Here is a 15,078-nt window from a genome sequence, read left to right on the forward strand (position 1 = left end):
ACTCTGGAAGAGAGAATGGAGCTGACAACTTTGGGCTGCAATTCTGTCTCACATAAATCCAGTTCACTTGTGAGTCAAGCCATCACCTTTCACTTGTGAGTCAAGCCATCAATGTCATTGATCCTCTTTGAAACAAAAGATGAACAATTCAGTCATAATGAAGATAATAGCAACAGATGAGATTATAGGATGGATCATGGATCTGGAGTTGGAAGGGACCTCAAAGGTCATCCAGTCACACACACCCATCTCATTACAGAGGAGGAAACTGAAGCCTGTGGAGGTTAGACCCCAAGGTTATACAAGTAGTAAGTATCACATGTGATATTTGAACTTAAAAACCCTTATTCCAGAGCCAAGCTCTTTCCTCTGCATCACATAGGCAAAACACTTTGTAAGTAACAAAGTGTTGTATAAATGTCTTGCAAAGTACAAAGAGAAAAATTCTCTGAAAAAAAAACTCAACATGGCCCTCTAAATTAAGTCAATATAATGTAACATGACATAATATATAACACAGCATAATATAACATTATACAATATAAGATCTTAATGATGTCTGTGTGTAGTTGGACAAAAAGCAGGAAAATATGGAATAATAAAACCTTATATCTGCAAAAGTTTTCTTTTTTCAAATAAATTTTACTGATACCTTTTTAAAATCACTTGTATTTTCTACTACATCGCTCCCAGAGAGCCATCACTTATAATAAAGAATTAAATAAAGAAAACATTAAAAGTTCCAAAAACTAACCAACAGACTTTTTTGAGTCTGACATTATATACAATATCTCACAACCATGATTCCCCACTTTTGCAAAGGAGCTGAGAGTAGCATCTTCTTCTGTCTCATTTTTGAGGTTTTTATTGTTTTGCTTTTAAAATTATTTCCATTGTTTTCTTCACTTTGTATATTGTTTTCCTGGTTCTGCTTACTGTACTTTGCATCAGTTCATAAAAATCTACCTATGCTTCTCTATATACATACTATTCATCATTTCTTAGAATATTCCCAATTATATACCACAGTTTGTTTAGCCTTCCCGCAATGAATGGGCATCTACTTTGTTTTTAATTAATTCTACCATAAAAGTGTTGTCATAAGTATTTTGGTATATATGGGGCCTTTGACCTCCTTGGGGTCTGTGCCTAGCAGTGGGCTCTGTGGGTCAAAGAATGGACATTTTAGTTACTGAATGAATATGGACATTTTAGTCCATAATGGCTTCAACAATTCCTGCAAGGCATATATATGTCTTAGAATTAAAGAATGTTAAAGCTGGAAGGAGTCTTAGAGATCAGTTCATCCAATTTCATTTCTAGATGAGGAAACTGAGGCTCAAAGAACTTGTCTGATTGGGATCCACCTCCAACTCCCACTACACTGCCTTTCACTACACCCCATTGTCTTAAGTTAGTTCAGGCTTTTGGCAAATGCTTTCTGGGTGCTTGGCCCCATTTGAAGCATCTTTGGAGATGTAGAGAATGAGAAGATGTGGTCTTTATGCCCAGAGAGCTGTCAACCTGGCTGGGGAAATAAAACACATAGGACCCAACACAAGGATGATAAGAACAGCCCCTGGGCTCAGACTTTTTCTTGTATGAGTGGCTAAGGTGAGACCGAAAAGGCCTCTTAAAAATACCCATCTCACCCTCTTTTGTAATATAAAACCTTCCTCCCAAAAACATCTCTAGAATAAAGATGAAGCTCTTTTTGATGAACTTATGTCTAGTTTCTACTTAAAATTTTTTAAGTTTATTTATTTTTAGTTTACAACATTCAGTTCCACAAGCTTTTGAATTTCCAAATTTTCTCCCCCTCCCTCCCCTCCCTTTTCTCCCCTCCCCAAGAGAACATGCAATTTGCTACAGGCTCTACATATGCATTCACATTAAACATGTTTTCACATTAGTCATATTGCAAAGAAGAATTATAACCAAGGCAATGAACCAAGTCTGACTTAATATTTTGAGTGAATGATTAATCTGTATTAGCTGTTGACCACATCAAGAAAGCAGGGCAGTTGATCTTGTCTGTGGGGCAGGGAGGTAGCAGCTATTGTTAGGAGACCCAAAGAAGGCACCAGCCTCTTTTCTACTCAACGGCTGCCCATAGGCAGTTGCTAAGAACAAAGAGGGATTGGTCTTCTTGTCTGGCTGGCCCATTGTTCTCTGTTGAACTGTTTGATTTTTGAAAACTTAGGGGAACAAGAGAACCGTAGGAAAACCTCTGTGGGGCTGAGTTGTGTGGCTCTGGGGAGCCCTCCTTGAATTTCTGCATTCCTCTTTGTAGCATGCATCCGTAGGAAAAGCCTTGCTCATTGGACTATGCTATAAACTGCTTGAGGAATTAGGCCTGGACTATACTAAAGAGCTAGGTAATAATCAGTGTTTTGTAAGATCAGTGTCAGTTGTATCTATAACAATACCTTTTACATCCTTCTCTGTTATTCTGGTCATGAGATCAAAGTATAGCTCTGTATAACTTGAGCATTTAGAGATGGAAAGCCCTTAGAATGTGGAGTGGAGAATGTCAGAAATGGGGCAAACTTAGGGCATAGAACTTAGAACCTCAGTCTGTCTAAGGACAGCTTAGAGCATAGAGCTCAGGATATCAGAACTGGAAGAGATCTTAGAACACAGAATAGAGACTCCTGTCCCCTGGAGGTGATCAAAGAAGGGCTGGGGGACCACCTATTAGTGATAACAGTGCCTGGCTTGTAGTTAACACTTAATGAATGCTTACAGATTAATTGACACTATAGAGGGCATTTCTGTATTGGATGGTCTCTTACAGATGAGGCTGGGGATGCCTCCCACCCTCTGGGTCATGGGAACCCTTTGGGACAAAATGAACACAATTGTTCCCTGTCTGCTCCTGATGGTATATGAAGGCACTATAGAGAGGGGAGCAATGCCTTTGAAATGATTCATTAGAACCAAAGACAAGAGTCCAGGGACAAGGCTGGTCTGTGTCCAGCCCACTGTTCTTCCTACTCCAGCTAGAGATAAGAACAAAGGCAGGGACATACCAAGCGCCAAAGTGGAAAGAACCAAGTCAAGCATGGAGGGGCCACTGAGTGGCATCTACCCGGAGCATCTGGCCTTCTCAGTTCCAACCAGATTTCAGGATGGGGTCAGGAAGGATCGGCAATTCCATTGATGTCTCACAGAGCCTGGATTGGGGAAAGAGGGAAACTAAAGTAACAAAGAGTCCAAGTCTGCCCTCTTGCCTCTAGAGCTCCTGCCCACTCAGAATCCATTGGAGAAACTCTGAGAAGGGTCTGTGTCCCATGGGAAGTGGATCACGTGCACAGAGCCCAGCTGGCATTTCTCCAGACCAGCTCTCTACATCCAGCCACAGCTGGGCATGAGGAAGAAAGAAGGGAGAAGTGGATAAGAGAGAGGGTTTTCTACGCATGTTGACATTTGATGGCATACAAATGACTTGCAAATGAGCACGCACATTTATTTTTGAGTTAACAACCAAGCGACTTTTTGGTCAGGGTAGTTTAGTAGAGGAGTAAATAATTCTTAAGCTTATGCTAATTCTAATGTATCTTGGTTGAGGTGAGGTGGGAGAAGTTGCTTAAACACATTGGAGAAGGCCTTGAACGCTGGACAGAAGGACTTGGTCTTGATTGTAGGTGATAAGGAGCGGTGTTCTCCCAACCAATGATTCCCCTTGGGTGCTGTGATTGACACATAGCAATGATGTTTTCTTGTTCCCTCTCTCCCATCCTGCCCCCGCCCAGAAAGGTGTGTTCCAGCTCTCCAATGAAGACTATTTTATTGAACCACTGGATGGAATCAAGCCCAAGGCAGGAGTGGTGCAGCCTCATGTGGTTTACAAGCGTCAGACACCGGAAGACCAAGAAGACTGGAGAACAGGTCACAGGGCACATGCAGGAACCCCCCTCCCCAGGGTCCTGGGCACCTGTGGCATCAAAGGTACCTTTTTTTTCCTTTAGTGCATTGGGAAGAACACTGGAAAGAGAGGCTTCTTGAGGGCAGGAGCTATCTTTTGCCTCTCTTTGTAGCCTCTGCTCTTAACACAGTGCCTGGCACATAGTAAGCACTTAACAAACATTTATTGACTGACTGACCGATGGAAGCAGTTTCCTTCTTTTCCTTCCAAACAAAATGTGCCTGGCACTTACTTCGGTCTCACTTATTTGGTTTGGCCAAAGCGGAAGCCTGAGAGACCACAGGGAAGCTGCCTTCTTTATTAAGGAGTTGATGACTTCCAGATGGATGCTGAGTTTCCAATCTGTGTGGGAGCCAGCCACCTCTGTAGGTCAGGCCCAGGTCAGGAGCTCCGTATGATTCACCTCTCTCTCACCTCTCCATGGTCCTTCTCTCAGCCTGCCTGTCTTACGCTTGGGAGTGGCTGTGACAATCAAGGCGCCAAGATGCTCAGGCATCATGACAGGCTGCAGGTAGAGCTTTGCTAGGGCCTGGAATAATGTTGAGAGATGGTGCTATCTGGGCAAAAGAGCCCTGGGCTGGGGGTCCTGGGAACACCAGCCTTTGGTGCACCCTTGCGGCTGACGTTCACCTGTAAAATGCAAGGGCTAAAATAAAAGTTCTTTCCAGTTCTGAGGTTCTCCATGTCTATGATTCCGGATCACAGTGCTCAGGGAGAGTATCACAGGAGAACAATAATCATTATAGTATCAATAACATCAGTTCGCAATGTCAAACAATGGTAACCCGCATTTATATTGTGCTTTAAGATTTGCAAATCACCTTTTGGTTTGTTAACTCATTTGATCTTCACAACAGCCCTGGGGTGGTAGGTGCTAATTATTATCCCCATTTTACAGATGAGGAGACTGAGGCAAACAAAGGTTAAGTAATTTGCCCAGAGCCATACCACTAGGGTATGAGGTAGGATTTGAACTCAGGTCTACCTCACGCCAAGTTCTGAGCTCTATCCACTGTACCACCTATTTACCCCAATCATAGATTTAGAGATAGAAGGGACCACTGAATCACCTAGATCAACACCTTCATTTATAGATGAGAAAGCCAAATCCCAGGAGTTTCACATCATTGGTGGCAGAGCTGGACTGTGAATCTAAGATCTCTGACTCCAAGACTCCAAGTCTCTTTCTAGACCTCCACTGTGTTTTAGAAAGGGCGTCAGTTTTGGAGTCAGGAGGCCCAACTTCTCCACTTGGGTCCTGTCACAGAGAGTTGTGGATCTTAGGCAAACCCTTGTAGGGGCTTCAGTTTCTCTATGTCTAAAATGGAGCAGTTGGGACTAAGTTATCCTTTGTTGCTTCCAGCTTCAGGGTGCTATGGGTCTGGTTTCCTTAATGAAGTCATCTGGCTTATGACATGGAATCCTCCACTGGCAAATTTAGATTCCTTGATTCTCTCTGGTTTATAGCTGAAGGAAGACGAACTCTCCTAAGCTCAGCACAGCTCAATATGAGAGGGTGGGGAACCCTTGGGCCACAGTGAGTCTCCCGGAAGGAGGAGGTGAGCCAGAGGGCACTGGACCAGGGGGCATCTGCTGACCTGGCTGGGAGAATCGTTGCTGTGGAGACAAGGAGGGATTGGGCTGAGGGCAGGTACCTGAAAGGCTCCTGGTAGTTCTCTGTCAGCATCCACTGCTGGCAGCCCTGAAACTCATGGGGAAAAAACACCCATGGAGAGTTGAAAGACCTGAGTGTGAGTCTGGGCACCTCTGCTCTGTGGCTCTGGGCAGGGCACTTGAACCAACTCGGTGGTGCTGGGTCTACAGTCAGAAGACCTGAGTTCAAATCTAGCCTTGGACACTTACTAACTGTAACCCTGGGCCAGTCACATAATCTCCATCTGCCTCAGTTTCTCCAACTGTAAAATGAGGATAATAGTACCTACCTCCCAAGACTGAGAGGATCAAATGAGATAATATTTGCAAAGTGCTTAGCCTAGCACATAGTAAATAGTATAGGAATGCTTCTTCTTTTCTCTGCCTTGTATTGTTTTTGGAGTCAAGAAGAAGGAAGTTCAAATCTAGCTGTGCGTCCTTGGATAACTCCTCCAAGCCTCGGTTTCCACATCTGTAAAAGAGTCATGGTGATGTCTGCAGCACTTACCTCCCAGGATTGCTGTCAGGCTCAAATGAGATAACACATGGAAATTATAAGAAGACTTTGAAACGTTATGTCAATGACACCTGCTGCTGCTGTTGCTGTCTTTGAGCCTATTTCCTTATCTGTAAAATGGGGATGATAATGCTTGCCATACCTCCTTTTCCAGGGTTGTTACAGGAAGGATGGAATGAGAGTTTGTCTGGACACTCCTTCCCCCACCTTAGAAAGCTCAGTTTGCCCAGAGAGGTTAAGAGGCTTGCCTGTACTCACGCAATACCTGAGGCCTCAGATATTATACAGTGCTCTGAAGTTTGCTAAGTGCTTTATATGAATTTTCTCATTTATGCCTGTGAGATCTATTTTTGCTCCCATTTTACAGATGAGGAAATTGAGTGCAGTGGATAGAGGGCCAGGCCTGGAGTCAGAAAGACTCAACTTCCTGAGTTTAAATCTGATCTCAGACACTTACAAGTTGTATGAACCTAGACAAGTCACTTAGCCCTGTTTGCCTTAATTTCCTCATCTATCAAGAGAGCTGGAGAAGGAAATGTCAAAACACTCCAGGATCTTTGCCAAGAAAACCCCAAATGGGGTCATGAAGAGTTAAACACTACTAAAAACTACCAAACAACAAAAATATTCCCTGGTTGTATATCTTTGGGAACATCATTTAACTCTTAAATGACCCAAACAACTCCATACTACTTCTCCACAAAGTCATATAAAGATTGTCTATTTACTAAGTCCTAGACGGTTGAGGGAGAGAATATCCACACTAAGAGTTCCCCATACTTCAGAGATCCTTTTCATATTCATCTTTATCTGAGGAGTCTTGCTAGAATGGGATCCTACTAAACCAGGAGACCAGAAAAGAGGGTATTTTAAAACAGAAGGATGCTTGGGTTTTCAAAGCTTTGGAACATGAGTTCTAGAAGGTTCTATCACACTGGAAAGTTCTTTTGGTAGAGATGAGTCCAGGGACATACTGTCTGCTGTCTACAACTGGTCTAACCAAGTATGGAGGAGGTCATCCCCAGAAGGTCCTCAACTGAGATTCTTAGGAGCCAATGACTTCCCATGAAAGGCTCCCTTCTCTCCTTCCCAGAAGATATACCAGATCTCTCTGTCTCTCTCTCAGTCTCTTTATCTCTTTCTCCCTGCCCACTCTACAGAATCTCCTGAGAATCAGGGGAAGTCAGAGAAGAGGAGGGAGAGGTGGGAACAGAAGCAGCAACAGCAACGCAAACGGAGGCTGCAACAACGCTCCATCAGCAAGGAGAAGTGGGTGGAGACCCTGGTGGTGGCAGATACCAAGATGGTGGAGTACCATGGCTGGGACCATGTAGAGAACTACGTGTTGACAGTTATGAACATGGTAAGGGCTTTGGGTTCTGCATCTAGCTTCCTGGTTGGATTGTGCTGTCTTGAGCTTTGGGACTTTCTGGACTGTCCCCGTTAGTGACTCTTTGTGTTGCATTCATTCAGTTTTTTTAAAAAAACGCTTATTGAGCACTGACTGGATACAAGACTCTGGGTTTGATGTTGGGGTACAAAGAGCAAAGGACATAGACCTGCTTTTTAAGGAGGTAGTTCTGCTAGGTAGAGTTGCATACAGATGATTCTGATAGGATAGGGAGAGAAGGACAAAGGAGCAGACTAGGGGAAGAACTACAAGAAAATAATGGTGGGCAGCACTCATCACTTTCCCTTCATGGAAGAGGAGAAACATGAGCTAGGTGTTGGAAGAAGGAAATGACTTGACCAGGTAGATGTGGGAGTGGGACAAAACCAATCCCCAACATGGGAGGCACCAATACAGGAGAGGAAGACAACATGAGAAGGGAGGTTGGAGAGCAGGCTGACTTGACTAAGACTTAGGATGTCTGTCAATTAATCAGCAAGCATTTATTAAATACCTTCTGTGTACTAGACACTGGAAAGGGCAGTAATATGAAACAAAATTGACCGACTGGGATGAAGATGGTGCAAGAAAAAGAAAGCTGAAGGTGGCATCAAGTCCTGCATCAACATGAGCAAATACCTTAACGTCTATGAGTTTCATTTTCTTCAGCTGTAAAATGGTACTATGAGGTAGATTGCTTAGGGTCTTGAATGCCAGAATCAGTGTTTTAGAGACTTTACCTGGTAGGCATTGGAAAGCTGAGAAAGATTAACTTTTGGTAGACACTGATTCTTATTTCTTCCCTCACTTATTGATCACCTGTGCAAGGCCCTGTCATAAGTGCGATGAGAGATCCATAGTGTATGTATAAGACATGATTCCCACCCTCAAGGAATCCAAGGGGAGGCAAGATGGAGTAGTGATAGCATTTTAGAGCTCGAGGAAACAGAGTCCCTGATCAATGAGGCAACTTGCTCAAGGTCATATAGTAAGTTAATGAGATAGTCTAAACCAGAATTGTCGAACACATGGCCTTTAACACCGCAAAGTGTGGCCAGAAGCAGATTAAACTGGAAAATGACAAAATACATGAAAATACAATAGAACATAGATAATGTTAAGATGTGGTTTTCTCAGTCACTATATGACTCATAGGGATCCTTATTTAGTGGCCCCCTGTTTCTATTTGAGTTTGACACCACTGACCTAGACTACTGTACCACCACCACAGTATCTCCTCCTACACGTATGAAAAGAGAAACAATAATTCAGTAAACCCATACAACCTTTTCTGTGTCCTGCACATAGTAGACACTTACTAAATGTTTACTGACAGATTGACTAACCTATTAGGGATTGGTCCCTGTCCAGCCATAAGGACCTCCATCAGCCCTTCCAGGCCCAGTCTCCAGAGTCTGAAACAGAAGGACCAGAAGAATTCAAGCTTCCTCACTCATTTCCTTCCTCAGGGAAGCCCAGTAGAAATTTTCCTCCCATCATCCTCTGATCAATATGAGTCAGTGCTGTGACATGGAGAACAAACCTGCTCATCTTGGGCTACATAGGGAGATGTGAGAATCTATAGTTCTTAGTTAATGAAGTCAATGAACATTTTGTATCATTTGCTTTGAAGCTGGGCACTGTGCTAAGTGCTGGCAATATAAATAAAAACAAAAGGAGAAATAGATCTTGCCCTCAGGATGTTTATGTTCTATCAAAGACAACGTATAAAAGGGGGTTGAAAATCTGAGTGAGGGTGAAGAGGAAGTACCTCCCTGGGAGCATGGTGGGAAAAGTCCCCGCTGGGGAATAGTATGGGAGAGGAGTGAAGGAGTGAGTGTGGCCGACCTGGGCACTTCCTCAAATAGACATTCCAGGCAGAGGAGGGTGCAGTCAGTGTGAAGAGGCTGCTGGGACATGGTAGAGAAGTCCAGCAAGCCAGGCAGAGAGCTGAGGGGGAAGGGGAAGAGGGATGCGCTTTCCTGGTTCTTTTCCCTGATGAGATGGCATCTGGAGGATTGCGTTCAGTTCTGGGCACCATAGTGGAGAGAAGTTAGCACAATGCCTGGCACACAGTGGACATTTGACAAGTGCTTGTTTTTTGATTAGTTGGTGCTGTATCCCATTGCTGTCTATTTGACTGCTCCCTAGTACTGGCCATGATCCCCACATCATCAAACCAGAACTAGCTAAAAGGGAATCATCTCCATGCCACTTGCAGGTGGTTGCTGCCTTCTTGAAGACACTGGTGATGGGGACTCACCACCAGGAGTTCCTCCTGCCACTTGTCTTCTCTCATCCTTTTCCTGATGCCAGAAATTCCACCTAAAATTTCATCCCTTTAGCATAGACTTTAATTCCTGGTCAAGCACAAAAGTCCTCAGGAATGGGGACATTGGGATTATGCTCACTGTGAATGATAGATATGAGGACAAGCTTGTTAGAGGAAGCCTATAAAGGTGGCAGAAGACAGGGACCCTGGGTTTGTATGTGGTATGACTTGGGATAAGGATAGATGGTAGCTAAGGACAGGAAAAGGCCTCTCCAACATATCTGAGTTGTAGTGGCATGGCCTATGGATAAAGCTGGCCTTGGAGGTGGATAGAACTGGCCTCTGCCAAATATTGACCATGTGACCTTGGACAAGACACCTAAACCTCTAAGAGAACCAAGCAACTTTATAAGGACTACAAATCAGGGTCAGGATCAGAGATGTAGATAGGGAAAGGAATTCAGGGATCATGAAGTCCAATATCCTCATTTTAATTTAATTTACACCAAGCATGTATTTTCTCTTCTTTCCACTTCCCCTACCCTGCAGTTGGCAAAGAAAAACAGCATCCTCCTAACAAACATGGATAGCCAAGTAAAATGAATTCTCCCCTTGGCCATGCCCCACAGTGGGTGTCAGGACCGAGTGGCATAGTTCATCATTAGTCCTCCGGAAGCATTGATCATTGACGTGGTCAGAGTTCTTAATTCTTCCAAAGTCATTTGTCTTTCCAAAGTTGTTGTCTCTCCTGGTTCTGCTCACTTGACTCCATCATTCCTTCAAGTCATCCCAGGTTCCTCTGAATTCATCCCTTTCACTATTTCTTACAGCACAATAATATTCCATGATATACATCTCCCATCATTTGTTCAGCCATTCCCCAATAGATGGGCATCCCCCCTTTTGTTTCCAGTTCTTTCTTACAGCAAAGAAAGGTACTAGAAGTATTTTTCTGTCTCTGGGTTCCTTTCCTTTCTCTTTGATCCATTTGGGGATATAAGCTTAGTACTGTCAACCCCCTCATTTTGCAAATGAGGAAACTGAGTCCCAAGGAGACTGAGTGACTTGTTTAGCATCACAAAGGTAATAGGAGTCACAGGCGAGATTTGGATGTAGGTCTCCCTAACTCCAGGTCCAGTGGTTATCTCTATCACATCTCATTCCCTTAAGAGTAAGTTGCTAGTTGGTAGAGGGAATTTCCTCCCTAAAAGCTGCCTACACAGAGGTGATCTGGAATCTACTAAAAAATATATTTGGGATGTTAAAGACCACTCTTTGGGGCTGGAGTCCTGGATTCTTTTCTTTACTAGCTCAGTTACTAACTCAAAGTGGCCAAATTAACCCTCCCCTGCCTTGGGTCTCAGCTTTTTCATCAGAGAAATGAGGCTTGGCCCTGTCTTTCCTCCTGCCTCAGATATGGTAAAAAGCCATCCCTACATACTTCTCCTCTTTCAGCATTTCTTCCCACCACACATTCTGTTTTTCCATATAACTGCCCATGATTAACTGGCAGCAGCCACCGCTGCAGGATTTGGACTCAAGCTGGGTAATTACCTGGCTTGTTTCTCTAGCTGACTGCCGCCTGACTTCCCCTTCCCACTGCTGACCATGGACCCAGGGGCCCTGGCGCCACCTTGTATGGGAGTAAAACAATTCTTCCCACCTCCTTTTACAAGCATAGTGCAGACACCTCCAGATGTCTGCACTTAAATCCAGGCCAGCTCCATGGTGAGCAGTAGCGGACAGAGGCCTGAATTCCAGGGCCAAAGGCCTGGGCTTAAATTTTAGCTCAGCTTCTCAGAGGCTGTGTGACCTAGGATGAGTTGCCTAACCTCCCTGGGCCTCATTTTCCTTATCTATAAAAATGAAGGGTTTGGAGGATTTGTATGTGCTGAGGCTGGGCGGAGTAACAGGAAAAGGGGAAGACATCTCCTGTCCCCCAAGATTTCACACTGTATCTAGGGAGACAAAATTCAGCCCAAATCTTCAAAGTCTGGTCTAGCTTCCTCCAAAGCCCAAGAGCTCTGTTTATTTATATTTTAAATAGAGGGGGCAGCTCACCTGACTTATCCTCCCTCTCCACACATTATAGGATCACAAGGTTGAGAGCTTTTAGGTCTCATGTAAGCCAGTCTCCTCAGAGAAGGAAGCTGAGTTAGTTAAGTAGCTTGCCCCGAATCATCTAGCTGGTTAGTAGCAAAGAAAGATTTTGAACCCAGCTCCACTGACTTCAAGTGCTGTGATCTTTCTACTCTAGAAACTATTTCCTACACCTTGAAAATATCAAATTATGGTCTGGTTTCCTCACTCATCCCTCCCCCATGTTTCCAATCTATTCTATATCAATTAATCTGATCCCATCCACCTGTTCAAAGCAACCCCTTATTCTCGAATAGATAAAACCCAGATTCAGTAGCCTGGCAGTAACAGCCCTCAGACTTACAGAAATCTGTATGTAGTAGGTGCTCAATAAATGCTAAGTGAGTGACTTCATAGATCATATGGTTTGGTAAAACCTCGTGAAAGTCATAATGCTCCTAGGTTAGTGGCTGGGAAGGACCTTTGAAAGATGGTTAGATTTAGTCCGATGCCCTCATTTTATAGACAGGGAAACTGAGATTCAGCAGGAATAAGTCCTGGGTCATAGTTAGTAGCAGAGCATATTTCTGCCCTACTCCAAATCTAATGATAATTCAAAGAAATAGCCATTACTTTTCCTGGTTTGGTCTGAAATCAAGGGTGTGCTTGTAAAATGTTTAACAACCAGCTCTCAAAAAAGTATACCACTGCACACTTTTAATTTTAATCTTAATTATTCACACTGTACAGAGTCAGCAAGAAAAAAATCAAGCCCTGATTTTCCACATTTGCTGATTTCTGAGATGTAGATATTTACACTGCCAATTTAAACAGTTCACCTTGCTCTGCCCGTCTTGAAGTGCATTTTCTTGACCTTTAAAACCTCATCCAGCTCTAATATTGCGAGTCCACACTTCACTCATTCCCATTGATTCAGGGAATGTCAGAAATTTGAAAGGGACCTCAGCACCAATCCAGTCTGTTACTGTTCCATCAGGGAGGGAGAACCTCATAAAGTCACCCATTCTCTCTCATGGTTAGACCCCAAATCTGCCTGTGCACAGCTCGTTCCCATTAGTGCTGGTTTTACTCTCTGTGGCCAAGGAGAATGATGCCCTCTTGCAGATGATCACCCATCGAGGGGTCACAAAGGGAAAAAGATATTTGCCAGCAGCATGGAAGTGACCCAAGTAAAGTCTAAGCCAAGGGAGGGCTCTTATTAAAAAAAAAAGTACCAAAGGGTTCTTCCAGCCCTGGAACCCTACTATATGGCACCTGATTGAGAGATGTGGGGATCTAACCACTGAATTCTCCAGCTACAGATGAAGTTCCTGCTTGGGGGAGCTTTCTGGGCTAACCACTGAGCTCCCTGGTTGTCGTTGATTCTCCTGTTTGGAGGCTATGCTGCTTTAACTGCTAGCTGTAGATGAGGGAACAAAAGCATATGCCTCTGGGCTAGGACCAGCTCTACCAGCTTCTCTCAAGGATGCCTCTGTAGACATCATCATGGCATAATCAGCCCTAACCAAATCAACCACTCATTATAAAGCTATTGTATGAGTCCAGTGGGCTTGCCTTTCTGCTTAATCTCCTCTTTGATGCTAATGGAAAAACTAATTGGAATCTAATTGGCATTTAGACTCCCCAGACCTGCCTTCACATTTTTAAATGTCACCAGCAAATTTGCTTCTGCGATCTCTATACCCTGCAAGCCCTGCCCTCTGAACAGGGGAGAGAGAATGGACTGCACCCCCTGATGACCTCTTGTCCTCTGACCCCACTTGACTACTCTGGCTTCCCAGAGAACTCTTCTCTATCTTGGGAGTTTGGCTTCCCACAACAGGGGAGGTGTTGGGCACCTCTTGAGCCAGCCAATTTCAATTGATGCCACTTAATTTAATAAATATTTATTAAGCACATGATGTAGTAGATAGACAGATGGTCTCAAAGCTAGGAAGACCTGGATCATTCCCTGCCTGCCATATGTAGGGGCTAAGTGATCCTAGATACATCATTTAGCCTCATAATGCTGTACACCAGAGGTGTCAAATTCAAATAGAAACAGGGGCCGCTAGATCATACATAACGATCCCTACAGGCCACATAATAACTGAGGAAATGACATATGTTTATGTGTATCTTTTTTTTATTAATCCCTTAATAACAGTAAAATAAAACAGGAACTACACTTAATCTGCTTTAGGCTAAATGAGACTGATGGGCTATATTTTTAATGTCTCTGCTTTAGGCTACTCTCTGAGACTAAAATTTGAGGAGAAAATACCAACCTGTATGAATACAGAGAATTTCTTTACTTTCTTAGTTCCTATTACTAGGAAAATCATAATTCCAGTCCTTTTCCCAATCATTATCCATCAGTCAGTCAATGAGCATTTATTAAGAACCTACTAAACTGTGTTAAGCAATGGGGATACAAAGAAAGACAAAAAAACAGTCCCTGCCTTTACAGAGGGTTCATTCTGACAGGAGAGATGACCTGTAAATAATGAGTCACATACAAGATACCTGCCGGGTAGATGGCAAGTCATCTCTGAGGCTAAGACATGGGAAGCAAAGGACCCCAGGAAGCGCTGCTACAGAATGTGATATTTGAGCCAAATCTTGAAGGAAGCTACTCTGACTCTGCCCAAAACTTTTCCTTCTATTGAGGGAACTGGCACAGGGCATGTCCAGATGAGCAGTGGGCATGGTAGTGTGTGTGGGGACAGAGAAGACACTCAGACCAAGTTCTCCAAGAAAATTGAAGATAGAAGAGTCCCCTTTTTTTTGGGTAAGGCAGATCAGGGAGGGCTTCCCAGTGAATCCTACAGTTCCATAATTCTGGGTGTTAGCAGCTAGGCTGGACCTTGGGGAAAAGGATTTGGACCCCTCCAAATGAGAAGAGAGAGCATTCTAGTCTTGGGGGCGCAGCCTACGTTTGCATGGACAGAGGAGGGGATCGGAGAGGAGCTGGTACTTCAGCAGTAGGTGTGAAAGAAAATGATATGAAATACAGCTAGTGCGGAAGGCTGGAGCCAGATTATATGGGAAGGGGGCTGAGAAGGTTCATTTGTATCCCACTGGTAATAGGGAGCCACAGAAAAATTTTGAGTGGGTAAGGTAAACTGGTTGGACGTGTGCATTGGGAAGTAATTTGGGCATTCATGTGGAGAACAGACTGTCAGCACAGAGATAGAAGGGATTTTGAAAGAAATCCTCCAGGTCCAAGTCCCTCATTT

The 15,078-nt window shown here is 43.8% G+C and overlaps 1 protein-coding gene across 1 annotated transcript in view; it reads left to right on the forward strand.

The window, feature by feature from the left end:
* The window catches only part of ADAMTS7 (ADAM metallopeptidase with thrombospondin type 1 motif 7), a 168,694-nt gene that overhangs the window by 28,348 nt on the left and 125,268 nt on the right, over positions 1–15,078 (forward strand). The window contains exons 3-4 of the mRNA XM_072628586.1: positions 3,756–3,951; positions 7,259–7,461. Of these exons, the coding sequence (XP_072484687.1) occupies positions 3,756–3,951; positions 7,259–7,461 (399 nt within the window). The remainder of the gene's footprint in view (positions 1–3,755; positions 3,952–7,258; positions 7,462–15,078) is intronic.

This window comes from Notamacropus eugenii, chromosome 1 (assembly GCF_028372415.1).
Source record: "Notamacropus eugenii isolate mMacEug1 chromosome 1, mMacEug1.pri_v2, whole genome shotgun sequence".
Taxonomy (NCBI): domain Eukaryota; kingdom Metazoa; phylum Chordata; class Mammalia; order Diprotodontia; family Macropodidae; genus Notamacropus; species Notamacropus eugenii.